The sequence below is a fragment of the Rhinolophus sinicus genome, linkage group LG04, assembly GCF_036562045.2.
Source record: "Rhinolophus sinicus isolate RSC01 linkage group LG04, ASM3656204v1, whole genome shotgun sequence".
Lineage (NCBI taxonomy): Eukaryota > Metazoa > Chordata > Mammalia > Chiroptera > Rhinolophidae > Rhinolophus > Rhinolophus sinicus.
The window spans coordinates 55,301,964-55,316,165 of record NC_133754.1 but is presented as its reverse complement, the minus strand read 5'-3'; the positions used below and the strand labels follow the sequence as shown (position 1 = coordinate 55,316,165).

The window sequence follows — 14,202 nt, the reverse complement described above, 5'->3', positions numbered from 1 at the left end:
GGATGTCAAGCTGTTAATTAGGAATACTGAAATATCCTCTTTCCCTACCTTGCAGGCAGTGTTGAATTAATAAAAATATACAGGTTCAGAATTTTCAGAGTGCACTTAAAAATATTGCCATTGCTATTTTAGTTTCAGAATATAGTTAAGCAGCTCTTTGAGTTGCTTTTCCACCCCCCACTCCCACCCCCATCTCCATCTTCCTTGTTATGGTTTCAGAGTAGCTACAAATATAAGCATTTTTGAATCTCTGGAGCAATCACTAGGTAAGGTGCCAGGTTCTCCTCCCACCCATGCGGGATGGAGGGCGTTACCCTCTGCCTCCTGTTCCCTCCTGCTCACTGCCCACAACATCCCTGAGCTCACCCCCTCGGAGACTCCCTGTGCCCCAGTCATCTCCTGTCCCTGCACCCCAGCTGATGGCCATGACACCCTGCCCACCCTGTTCTTTACATTTAGAGTACCAGGAGCATTGGTTTTACTTTGAAGCGAAATGGCAGTTTTACTTGGAGGAGAGAAAAATCAATGAAGACACGGGAAGTAAAGCCACCTTTCCTGACCATTATGATGCAGAGGAGAGGGACAAGGTAAGTCTTGTCATGCCCCAGATGGCAGCAGCAGCAGCAGCAGCAGCAGCAGGGGAGCAGGAGCTGTCAAGTTCCCACAGCCCAGGGGGTCCTATGCCGAGTGGCCTGTACTGTGTCCTTGCCTTCTGAGCCCCTAGTCTAGCGGGGCTGCCCCTCGTAGTAGAGTAGGCTGAGGGAGCAGCTGCACGTGAGAGGGGCCATGGAAGACTTCTTTGTCCCTTTGCCCTACTCATGCCCTACTCAGACCAAATGTCACCACAGAGGGGCTCCCTGGATGTGCTATCCTAACGGTCCCATCACAGCACTCAATCCCTCGGCCTAGTTCCATTTCTCCTCGTATGGCTACCTGACAGGCTGTCATGTGTTTATCTGTGAACGTCTGCCTCTGAATGGCTGGAGTATATGAGCCATGAGAAGCGAGCCTTTCCTGCTCACTGTCTATCCCCAACCCTGCGGCAGTGCCTGGCACACAGGTGGAATCCCATAAGTGCACAGCAAGTAAATAAAGGACCTGGAGGACCCAGGAAGCTCGTGTTCTAACGCAGCCTGACATGGCTCTACTTTTGGCCCGTGCCTCTGACCCATGGTTCTTTCTTCAGACGTACAAGAAATGGAGCTCAGAAGGTCGAGGAGGACGGCGGGGCCATGATGCCCCCATGATTGCCTATGATGCCCTCTTAGGAGCCGGGAACAACTGGATGGAGCTCTGCCACCGGGCCATGTTTCATGGAGGTGAGACTTCCTTCTTTAATGGCCTTGGACTTTCGGGAGACCAGGACCCCCTTCTATCCCAAAGCACCTGTAAGAATGTCCTTCTCTAGGTGGGGCTCTGGCTTCAGTCTGCTCGTGCACAGGTATCACAGGCTGTGGGCAGGTCATGGCACTGCCTGCATGGCCCTGTGAGTCTGTGCTTAGAGAGAATGGAATATTTGGAGTGGCTGAGGTGCAGGCCTCCTCTCCCTTGTGGCTGATGGTTCAAGAGCATGTGAATTCCACTGGTGCTGGCCACACAATGTTCTGCTCTCTATGGTCATCTCGTTTGTCACCTCTGCAGACTCTGCAGTCACAGAGAGGGTGCACTTTATAGAGTCAGGACGCCCTGGGTTCGAATCTAGCTCTGGGCCTGTCTCCCTGGGAATGAAGAGGGTAAGACCCGCATTGCAGGGCTATTGAGACAGTTGAAGACGAGATGCCAGGAGCTCACCACTGTGCCTCTTGGTAGCGGTGATCTTTGCGGGGTGGGCTTGCCGCACTCCCTGGTGCCCATTTTCTCCTGGGAATGTAAAGTAAGAGGATAACAAGTATACCGTGTTTCCCCGAAAATAAGACCCAGCCGGACCACCAGCTCTAATGCATCTTTTAGAGCAAAAATTAATATAAGACCCGGTATTACATTATATTATATTATATTATATTATATTATATTATATTATATTATATTATATTATATTATACCTGGTCTTATAATAAAATAATACTGGGTCTTATATTAATTTTTGCTCCAAAAGACGCGTTAGAGCTGATTGTCCTGCTAGGTCTTATTTTCGGGGAAACACGGTATGTCACCTCCTGCCAGGCATGGATTCCATCAATGTTAGAGTAACTATTGTCAGAGAAAGTGCTATTCCTGGTGCTGAGATGGTTGAGATGCTAGCGCTTCCTGGGGGCCAATAGCAGGGCTTCTTCAGGAGCATAGGGGCTCCCACTGGGGGAGGAGGAGCCAAGGAGAGATGACAGGATGACAGGAGCTAAGGGCAGATGTGGGATGAGGGGGCCTGTGGACGGACACAGTGATCCAACTAGCCCACTGCCCTTAGCTGAGAGCAGGAGGGACTGTTTAGGAGGTGCAAACAGCTTGTTAGGGAGCCCAGCCTGGACTTTGGCTGTCCTGGAGCTCCACAGGAGGTGGTCTCCCCGAGTGCCCAGCCCTCAGGATGGCAAAGGCATCTGCATACTATCCTGTGTTGTCAGTGTGTTTGGGATGGGGGTGAGGAGACAGGAAACCTGGCCCCTTTATCAGGGACAGCAAAAGCTGCCCAGGGCCTGTGGGGTGTCACCCAGAGCAAAACTGAGGTTTTGCATGAGGGATGGGGAGGAGGCTGAGCAAGCCCTGGGGCTGCCTGCTGTAGAGCAGTCAGCCCAGAAGAGTCTCTAAGATGGGCCCTTGGCAAGGAGGGTGACTGGAGGCTGTAGCTAGTGTCAAGTTCACGTTCATTTCCCTCTTCCTGCTCTGCCTTGCAGCCCCCTAAGGACTTGCGTTTCTGTTCCAGGTGAGAGTGGGGCGACAGGGACCATTGCGGGCTGCCTGTTCGGATTGCTCCACGGCCTGGATGCTGTTCCCAAAGGCCTATACCAGAATCTGGAGCACAGGGAGAAGCTGGTGCACCTGGGCGAAGCTCTTCACCACCTGTCCACAGAAGAGAAGTAAAGCCCTTCTGCCATTTTCCCTTTCCAGGGAGCCCGTGTCCACTCCGGGGGCTCCAGGGGAGTCCGCAGTGAGGCTCACCCCTGCTCAGCTCACTGATAATCCATGCCTAATTGACCAGGAGTACATTTTAACTCTTCTCCTCCCAGTTTCAGAATCCTAATTGTTTACAAAATGCACTCTTTGTCCTATGAGAATAGTTGTCCTATCCTAACCCAAACCTAGTGCATTATTGAGGTCACATTGGATTTGCTACCCTCAAACCTCCCCATGCAATAGTCACGAACAGTCTCTTGGACAAATTGGTGTATTTTATTCTGTTGCTAAACTAATGCTATTCGCTCATTCATTTCAACAACTAACCACCATGGCTCTGCTCAGAAGGGCCCCCCTCCATCCGCAGTACCTTCCGTCACTGTCTATCTCTAGCTCCTACACGTGCATTTCAGCTACTGCAAACCTACCACCCCCTACCCCACCAGCTGCGCCCGTCCCTCACGGGCGCATGTTACACTTGCATTCTCACTGCTGGGTTTCTACGTCAGAAGAACAGTCAGTATTGTTGCCTTAAGGTTGCAGCCAAAAGCACTGCGTTTAACCTGCCAGCCTACTTTTTTAATCACACTAGATCTTTCAAACCAACCTCTTTTGGAACAACTAACTAAGGAAACCAAGAAATAAAGGGCTCTCATGCCAGCACCCGTATCTTTCTTCTCTGTGGTCTGCAGCTGTCACACTTGTGTGGGTCATGTCCACATTGCAGAGAGGGCCTGTAGCCTGCTCCACCGGGGTTCGCTGATAAGAAAACAGAGCCAGGGTTTCTCACTCTGAGATTCTTGCTCACGTTAAAAATAACTTTGGACACAACCTTTTTGAAGTAGCATCTGGTGTGACTAAAACAGCAGTTGGTGACTGATGTTTAACATGGCACTTTGGCAGCTTGGCTGGGGCCTGTCTTGTTGATGGCAGCATTCTTTTTATCAAAGGCTTGCCTGAGCACAGCCGGGCACAGTCCTCAGAGCCCCAGGGACACCAGTCCTGGGCATACCCGCTCGCACTCAAGCGCTCAGGATTCATGGGACCACACGGCCCCTCCCAGGCATTCTTACTCCCCTTCTTAATTGTCCTCTGGTGTCCTGGGCTGTAGGAATAGTAGAGTGTGTTTTCAATAGAATACATCACTTTCCATATCTTAGGAAAAGTATGAAGGTTTCCATCTGTGCTGATGAAAGAACCTATGAGCTATTGTGTTTTGCACCAAAGTGTTTTTAATGTCAGGTTTCTGAATAACTGAACTAACATTTGCTGCTATTGATGCTTTTCAATCAGAAGAGGCAGAAAGACAGAGTGGGTGAAAGGCTCTCACATCATTTACCTCCACCACTCACGGGCCAAACCAGGGTTAGTGGGGGTGGAGAAATTAACTGAGAATTATCTTCTAGGAAAAGAAACCCAGTTAAGGTAAGTTGACATTTTTCCTGGACATACATAACACAGCAGCTTACTGTTTTGAAGTAGTATCCTGTTTCACCAGCTTACCTTACAAGGGGTTCTTTCGACTCAGCTGTGTGGAAGAGAAGCAGACCTCCAATGAGGAGGGTACCCTGCAGCTGGATGCAAAGGAGGCTACTTGGTTTGCGTTTTATAGATGATTTAGGAGAATTCAACCCATCCTTTAGAATCAGGCAGTGAGTCTATTTACAGATTAATTATACATTAAAACACATAAACAAAAATTCAAAGATAACATAAAATGAGTGTAACTGTTTCCTCATTTCATTTTCCTATTACAGGGAAATGCAAAAGTTGAAAAGATAAACAAAACCATAAAAAGTAATGCGGTGACTACCATACCTACTTGAATTTTTAAAAATGTAATACTTGCTTTTTCACTTTTGTTATAAAAGTATTACATGCACACAGCTTCAGAAATTTAAATGCCATAAATGGCGCATGTGGAAAGCAAGATTCTTCTAAACACTCAGGCACATTCACATTTTACCAGACTCCAGAGAAAGTCATAGGTCACGATTCCTTATGTCACTTTCTAGAAATTTTCTCTACACATACAATCAGGGTTGCAAGTATGTGTTCTACACTTGCATCTGTATGTTGTACACACACACACACACACACACACACACACAATTTCTTTCCACAAATAAGAATTATAGTGTTCATAATGGTTTCCTTTTGGCATTTTTCACTTAACTGGGTTTTAAAATATTTTTCAGTATCATCATACATGTATCTACCTCAGTCTTTTTAACTGTTGCCTGATATTCCATGTACACATGTGCCATAATTTATATAATTGGACCCCTACTGATGTAGTTTTAAGTTGTTTCCATTTCTGGGATGGTATTTTTAAACACTTCTCCTTATAGTTACTTTAAAAGGTTGCTTCCCCATCTCCTCTGAAAAGAAATTAAACTCAATAGCCCAGTGATTTTTCATTCTAGGATGCATTTTTTAATTTAATATTTCTAAAATTGGGATGCATCGTATATTTGATTGTGTCTGACCATTTAATTGGCAGAGTTTTTCTTTCCCTGAGATCTGTCAAGTAACAGTGAATCTTACAATTAATAGCACGTTAGATCCAGGAACACTAATGTTAAATGCCCATGTGAATTCACAGCCCTGTAAAACAGCAGATGTGGGGGTATTAGCACCTGTTACTCCCTGGTGACAAGTAAGGATAACTCCAAGGCAGGTGTGGTCCTGAGATGTGACCTACACCTTACAGTTTTCCTCCCACACCTATAGGCCATACCCCTCTACTGATAGTCCCGTAGCTGACGCAGGATGCAGGAATGTGAGGTCTGAAGCTGGGACTCTGGACGGGTAGCCGTGACTATGGCTAGGAAATGTCATGGCTGTCAGGAAGGGTTTGCACTCTGGCAGCCGTCTGTATCCCCAGTGACAGGCACACAGGTCCTGCTCACATCTCCACTATTAGAGCAGGTCCTCTGCACTGCTCAGAAGTCTTCAGACTTCAGGCTGATTTTGATTAATTCATGTGCCCAAACTTTTTGGTTAAAAGATTTTGCGTTTTTTAAAAAGATTTTATTGGGGAAGGGGAACAGGACTTTATTGGGGAACAGTGTGTACTTCCAGGACATTTTTTCCAAGTCAAGTTGTTGTCCTTTCAATCTTAGTTGTGGAGGGTGCCGTTCAGCTTCAAGTTGTTGTCCTTTCAGTCTTAGTTGTGGAGGGCGCAGCTCAGCTCCAGGTCCAGTTGCCATTGCTAGTTGCAGGGGGTGCAGCCCACCATCCCTTGCGGGAGTCGAACCGGCAACCTTGTGGTTGAGAGCCCACGCTCCAACCAACTGAGCCATCCAGAAGGCAGCTGAGCTCAAGGTGCTGTGTTCAATCTTAATTGCGGGGGGCGGAGCCCACAATCCCTTGTGGGACTCGAGGAATTGAACTGGCAACCTTGTGGTTGAGAGCCCACCGGCCCATGTGGGAATCGAACCGGCAGCCTTCAGCGTTAGGAGCACGGGACTCTAACCACCTGAGCCACCGGGCCAGCCCAAGAGATTTTGCATTTAGATTTTAAATAATTTCCCCCAGTGTCTTTGTATCTGGAAGCCAGCTATGAGGTGGGTTTGGCAGGTATTGTCACTCCTCTCCAACAGCTGGGGAAATCAATGTATGGCTCAATCACTTGACAAGAGCAGAAGAGCCACGCAGAGGGTCCAGCAACCACGGTGCAATGCAGAGCTGCCTCAGCTCCCAGTTCTCTGATGCCACCCACCATTACTAGTTGTGTTTTTCCAAAATCTGTATTTCCCTAACCTGAGGTACGGAGATGGGTATCGTTACTTCTCCCATTCTGTAGAGGAGGAAACCGATTCAGAGGGTTGCAGCCGTTAGTAAATGGAGCGTAGGAATTTAAACCCAGCATGTCTGACAACCAAACTCCTGCCTCTTAACCTCCCCACCAGCCACCCTAATTCAGTGAGACTTGACCATAGCCCTGAATTCCCCCAGGGAGATCCCGCCTTGGTGCGTTATGAAACCCCAGCGCCCCAAGCAGACAAGACTGGAAAAATCAATCAGATGTCAACTGATGGAACTAGAAATACTCAAATTCATGTGCCACCCAAATGTATTAACAATTCCATCATTGAAATTCATGCCAAGCTCCTGTAATGCTGAATACCTTTTAAGTAACAGTGCAGGCACTGTGACTCCTTCAGTTAAAATCCCTCATGGGTTGACATATTTCCAGTTAATAAGTAGAAATAAAGTGTAAGCACCCTCAGAATGTTACAGGGGGGAAAATCAGCATGGGAAGGAAAATGGCAGCCTTGAGTCTCCCAGTGGTTTCCGAATGGCCCGGTCACTGAACAGAGACGGCTAGCCAGCAAACGGGAACTTATATACATGTGACAGAAAGAAGCGCAGCTCTGGCTGAGTGCTTGGTCATTACTTTCCCTGCATAGGCACAACAGGAGCTGTGACGGTGCCCAAGCTGGAGGCCAAAAGATGCTGCCAGGCTCACAGCACGGCACATGGCCTGAGGGCGCATCTGTGTCTTAGCCGCCATCCCCACCACCTCATCACCACGGGGGCATAGTACGAGGAGGGTGACACAGTGAACACGGGGCCTTCTTGGAACCATAGCCACCTGGTGTGCACAGGCTTGTGTCGTCCCAGACGCCTGAGAAATCCCAGAATGCCTGAGTCCTCTGCCTGCCACCAGGCCTGCAGGCGTTAGTGCACTGCTGGGTCCCAAATATCACTGCTGACCTGGTGCTTTCAGGGTCCTAGAATGTACTTATCAACCCATGCCGTTGCTTCCTTCTTGTCCTATTCTAATTGTTTGTTTTCAAGTATTTCAAACATACAAAAAGGCACACAAAGAGCTCAAAGAAACCCCATATTCCCTTACCCAGCGTCACCAAATGCTAACACTGGGCCACTTTTGCCTCATCACTTTCTCTCTCTCTCACTACACACACACACACACACTCACAGATATACACAGACACACAGAGATACACGCACACACATACATATAGCAGTAACTGTATATTAGGTGTGAGAGGAGTCTCTGTAGAATGTTCTTCTTACTTATTAAATCTCAGGGCCTGGAACAGCATTCAACACTCAGGTGGTCTCAGGAAGCCTCAGTTGGACAGACTTCCCTTTATCCACCATATGGTTTATCCACCATAGCCATGGCCATGCCTGTGAGGTTCAGGGGCATGACTGTGGGGTCCCCCAGCCCCGATGGCTACCTGCCATTCTTTAGCCAGATTTATTTCCAGGGAAATGCAGAGGTTCAGGTTTTCTGACTCACTGGCACAGTTTCAACTGTTAGCTACTTAGTCATTAAAAAAAAAAATACGGAATAGTCAACAGACATTTGTTATTGTGCTTTACTAGAAAAATAGTTATGTTAAAATGATGCATACAAATTATGATTAATAGTCACTATTAGAATTGACCTTATGAGCTCACTGCTGTAATAGCCACATGGGCTGGCTCACAGCCGCCCGCCCCAGGATGCTATCTGATCCCCGGTGAGCGACGTGGGTGCCCTGGAAAAGGGACTACAGGGAGAATTTGCCTGCTCCATATGCATTCTGATCCACGTGCACTCTGATTCGGGGACTTTGGGGGTGTAGAGGTCTGTAGTGTCACCCCCCTGGGGGACACTAAGAGGCCTCCACAGGACCAGTGGTGGTGGTGGTAGTGGGGGGGGCACTGGGGAAGGTTCCACTGAGCAGGGGCATTTGAACTAGGTAGTGAAGGACAAATAGGAGCTTGTCAGGAATGCAGCTGTTCCAGGCCAGAATGCTCAGCCTGGGCAAAGCATGGAGCTGGGAAAGAGCATGGCATGACCACAAAATGGAAGTTCAGGAGTCCAGAGCTCCAGAGAAATGGCGTAAGCCAGGGTGGAGAGCCTGGCGGAAGGTCCAAAGCAGGTGGGCAGTACCTGTGTGCAGCAGGGCGGCGCTGCTCAAAGCTTGAGGCACACAGACCTGAAGTGCTCACCGTTGGCAGTGACCTGCGAGGTAAGCGGAGGCCTCCAAACAAGGCCCTTCCACAGGCATTTGCTGAGTGCCTGCCCTGGCCAGCTCTTGCTGTCAGCCCTGGGGGATGGTGGTGAACCAAACCAGGTTCCTGCCCACATGGAGCCTACATTCTACTGGGGGAGCCAGACAAAAATACACATGATGTGTTGGAAATTGCCCTCAAGTCTCAGACAATGATAAATGCTACAGCAACAGTTATCCTGGGGGAGGTGCTGGAGAGCACCATGAGTTGTGACTGCAAGAGTCATCTCAGGAGGGGACAGAGGAAACCCCGAGGGCAGACTGCGCTAAGCAGAGGGATTAGTTAGAGCAGAGGCCTAGGGTGGGAATGAGCTGGGAACATTTGATGACCAGAACAGCTGGATCATAAAACAAGGTGAGGTCAGCGGGCCAGACTGGGCTTGCAAGCTCAGGGGCATGATGAGCAGAGAAGGGTGTCCCTGAAGGGAGGGCAGGAGCCCAGCTCACTGGAGGTGGCTCAGAGGGTTATTGTGGCACAGATGTGGTGAACATACACTCAACAACTGTCCTGCAAACAATTTGGTGTCTATCCTGGGGTAGGATGGCTCAGGGAGAACAGCAGAACAGAGATGGCCATAGGAGAAAGGCAGGCTGAGGTAGAGGAGAAATATTCGGCTCATAATGGTTGTTAAACACAAATGACTTTTTGAAGGCGATCATGCCGTGCCCATTCTCTAAGCACAGTCCCAGGATATCGTCCTGAATCTCATACACTTTCTATTGCCACTGGCTCATGGGCAAAGCCACCTTGGCAAGACAGGGCTCAACTGAAAAAGAACTTTATGGTCTTGGCTAATCCCCTATTCCTTGACCTATAAATCTTAGAAAAGCATCCTGACCTTCTCTGAGAGTGAAAACATGTCTTAGGTGATTATGAAAGCATTTTGGAATGTTTTGAAACTCTACCCATGTCCTGGTAGATAAAAGCCACTTAATATATACCTAGGGTTCTCCTAGGCAGCTTGGAGCAATTCCGTGACATTTAATTCTCGGTGGTTATTAGCTTAGTGAGATGCTGAACGATGTCTTGATAACACAACCAACTTTATAACTGGCTCACGCACTTACATGTGACGTGGAAGCACTGAGCTAGCTGGAACAGCTAACCTAGAAGTAGGATAAGTCTTGTCCCCCTTAATGAACCATGAGAAGGACAAATGGTAAGTCAAACCAAGAACGTGGCCCCTTTTGTGTCACTGTCATCATAAAAGTGCACCGCTCAGCTTCCCAGAACAAACAGATATGCAGCATCGAAATCATGGCTGGGAATGTGTGGAAGGCGGTGTCCAGTTACCCATAGGCTGACGATAGAGTAATGGAATAAAATCAACATCGAGCTTCATATACTGTCCAACTCTTCCAAATTTGTAGCCTGTTAAGACAGGTGGTTGATGGGAATTTGAGGCCAGCTCATTTCATCTTTCTATTTAGACAGTGGGGCTCAGAAGCTCTTTGGCAAGGTACGTGAAGGGGTGGATGAGCTCATACATGGATGATCCTCAAGGCCTTTATTCAGACATCAGAATGTCCCCAAAGCACATTGTCAGTGTAGCTATTTCAGTCATCGGAATGACTCAACCTGCGATCATAAAGATGATTGAAATAACCAAGTGAGCAAACGACTCCAAGCTGGCCAGCAATGTGACAAGGCAGGTCTGGAAGCTTTCTTGTCTCCACCTGGGACCAGGTGAAGTCCTAGACCCCAAAGGCTCTCAGATGGCATAAGGATGGCAGACTCTGGTGCTGAATTCACACGTCTCTGCTGCTGTGACCCTCCCCATTTAGTGTAACTATCATAGTAAGAGACCCATTGATAAAATGATGAAGTAGGAGGCCATCAGCGCATTGCTTAGTCACAGGTGTGTTAATTCAGTCACCACTTACTGAGGACCCGCCATGTGCCAGGCACTGAGCTACGTGTTTCGATCCTGTGTGAAGACACTCACGTAAGATAGCAGGGATAGATATTAAATAATTCAGCCAAGGATTCAGTATGCCTGGGATGAGCACTGCAACAGACAAGTGTGAGGGCAGGAGGACTTACTGCAGAAGGGCTCAGGAAGGATCCCCCTGAGTGGTGGCATTTATGGGAGACCTAAGCAAAGAGGAGGAAGGAAGGTGGGGGGAGTGTCGCAGAAGGCAAGAACAGCACAGAGAAAGGGTGAGGGAGGCCTGAGGGCAGAATGGCAGGGCTGAGGCACAGTACATGAGGAGTTGGCACACATTGAGGCTGGGGTTCTGTGGGCCTCACTGACAGGAGTTCGTACTCAATTTTTTATTTTATTGGGGAATATTGGGGAACAGTGTGTTTCTCCAGGGCCCATCAGCTCCAAGTCGTTGTCCTTCAATCTAGTTGTGGAGGGCACAGCTCAGTCCAAGTCCAGTTGCCGTTTTTAATCTTTAGTTGCAGGGGGCGCAGCCCACCATCCCATGCGGGAATTGAACCGGCAACCTTGTTGTTGAGAGCTCGTGCTCTAACCAACTGAGCCATCTGGCTGCCCTCGCCCTCAATTTTGACAGTGGAAATCACTGTCTGGATGCAACCTTCACTGGTGTGATGTAGAGGGAGTAGCAGGGGAGAGAGGAGCCGGAGCAAGTAGATGGGGGTTTGTGAATGTCATCGGCAAGGGTGGCAGCAATGCCACAGAAATGGATTCCTCCCATCCTCAGGCCCTACAATGCAGAGCTTGGCCACGATTGGCTGTGGGGCCAGGGATAACTCCCGTGTTTCTGGGGGTGGGAGGTGCCATTGCCAAGGCAGGTTAAGCAGGAGGAGGGATTTGAGCATCAAAAAGTTGAGTTCAGCCATGTGTGATGTGTCTGTGAGACCCCAGATGTCCAGCCAGTCCCTGAGACCTGGGCAGTTCCCAGAGGCACTGCCCATGGTATTCCACGAAGCTGGACACCGACCACATCCAGGTTCTAAACTTAGTCAGCCCTGTGATCTCTAAGTCCCTGAATACCTCCATAGTTAGATTTCTCAAGTGCGAAAAGGGTAACAATAATCCCTAAGAGACAAGATAAAATGAGATGAGCCAGTGTATGGTGCAGCAGAGCTCACCAGCAGTCACTAGAAAATCACCCAGAAGTTAACAACGGAGCATCATCATAAATTCCATTGAGTCAGTTCAGTGATGCCCGATGTCTTATATGCCTCTGGGAAATAAAATGCCACCAGCCAATCAAGCTACCCACCAGGCTAAGATACCACCGATCACAACACTCATCTTATCTCAGAGATGTGAGACGTGACAACTCTTAGATCATGGAGCACGCAATGAGCAAGGCTCTCCCTCCCCTGACGTCCCAGCACTCAGCCACAGGGCATAGCCCCCACCGCCTCACCATCCCTAGGGAGTTCTAGGCCATGTTTCTTTCAGGCTGCCTTTGGAAGATTGGGAGAGGAAGGGTGAGGGTTGAGGAAACCCCTGAAAAGCTTTGGCCTGGACCACTGAGTCCCCAGTGTTGGCTGCTGAAAACCTGCCTCCTCAGGTAAAAGGAGTTCTCTGGTGACTCAGTGCAGCCCTCAGTGAGCGATCTGGTCATCAGGGAGAGAGGACATTCCATAGATCACCTGGAGGGGGGTCAGGGAAAGTGGGCAGGCTGGCAATGAGGCAGGCACCACAGATGGGCGTGGTGTGAGATCACCAGCCTTCCCAGATACAGCCTGATGCACCAAAGGCTGACCAACAATACCAAAATAGGCCTGCTCCTTGGTCCCCCGCAACCCCTGATGCTGGTCCAGGGCATGTGGGCAGCCTGGGTGGACATACCAGCTGTGAAGTCACACACAGCCTGGCGCCCTCCAGGGTGGGCTTGACTGACCTTCCTACTGGTTCTCAGTGAACAGGCAAGCCTCTCAGAATTCTTGGCGCTGGAGGGGCACCCCCAGGCCCTGGGATTTTTATGTAGTTGGTATTCCGAGGCCATGCTGGCTCGCACCACATTGTGGCTTAGGAGTGGGTTCAGGTTTTGGTTTCGTTTTAGAAGCCTGATCCACCACATTGGTTCTTCAAATCCACAGTTGTTTGAGGTTGGGAAAGATCTCAATCTATCCCAGTAGTTCTCAAAGTGGGGTCTCTGGGCCAGCAGCAACTACCACTCAGGGAACTTATTGGAAATACAAATTCTCAGTCCTTCACGGACAGACTGAGTCAGAAATTCTGGTGGGATCGCTTAGCACTCCAGGTTTTAACAAGTCCTTGCAGTGTTCTGATGTCCTCTACTGCCCTGACTCCCTGAAAATAAGACCTAACCAGACAATCAGCTCTAATGCATCTTTTGGAGCAAAAAATTAATGTAAGACCTGGTCTTATTTTAAGACGAGGCATAATTTAATAATATAATATAATATAATATAATATAATATAATATAATATAATATAATATAATATAATATAATATAATATAATATAATATAATATAATATAATATAATACAGGGTTTTATATAAGACCAAGTCTTATGTTAATTTTTGCTCCAAAAGATGCATTAGAGCTGATTGTCCGGTTAGGTCTTATTTTCGGGGAAACACGGTGTGTTAGAATAACTGAAGCAGCCACTTTCTGTGTGAATTCACTGCATCAAGGTGATTTGGGGGTTCTCAGGGAGCCTGAGGAGGCAGAAGTCTGAGGCTACGTTTTTGGCTTTTGCAATTCTATGTATCAGAATCCATTCCCAGGCATTGGGTGACTGCACAGGCTCACCCAGGGGGTAGGGTCAAATTGCCACGTGATAAATCATCCATGTCCTGTTGGGGTGAGGCCATCGAAGGGGTGGGCCTTTGGTGACCCCCCAATCACACCAGTGCACAAGTAACAGCTTTTTAAAAGGATATTTGTGTGTGGCTTCTAAAAATAAAATGCTCTCTTCTGGAAAAATGCATAAAAGTACAAAAAGAAAAATATGTTCGTATATTTCCTTCCAGCCTATTTCCTGACTGTGTGTGTCTGTGAAACTTCTTAAAAATACAGTTGGGCCAAAGTCCACAAAGAGCTTTGCAGCTTGCACTTCTAGCTTTACATCAGGAGCACTTTCTATACCAGACTATTTTCCTATAAATACAGATGTGCTGTTATTTAAGCAGCCCAGTGTTGGACATTTAGGATGTCTCCAATTT

General features: G+C 48.2%; 1 protein-coding gene across 2 annotated transcripts in view; it reads left to right on the top strand.

Annotated features, from left to right (window-relative positions):
* ADPRHL1 (ADP-ribosylhydrolase like 1) overlaps window positions 1–14,202 on the top strand; it is a 37,527-nt gene that overhangs the window by 14,902 nt on the left and 8,423 nt on the right. Inside the window, exons 5-7 of one of the 2 annotated variants that reach the window (XM_019746598.2) lie at window positions 460–587; window positions 1,187–1,319; window positions 2,858–3,011. In XM_019746598.2, the coding sequence (XP_019602157.2) occupies window positions 460–587; window positions 1,187–1,319; window positions 2,858–3,011 (415 nt within the window). Of the gene's footprint in view, window positions 1–459; window positions 588–1,186; window positions 1,320–2,857; window positions 3,718–14,202 lie in introns of those variants that run through there. The other variant, XM_019746599.2, reaches the window with a different exon arrangement.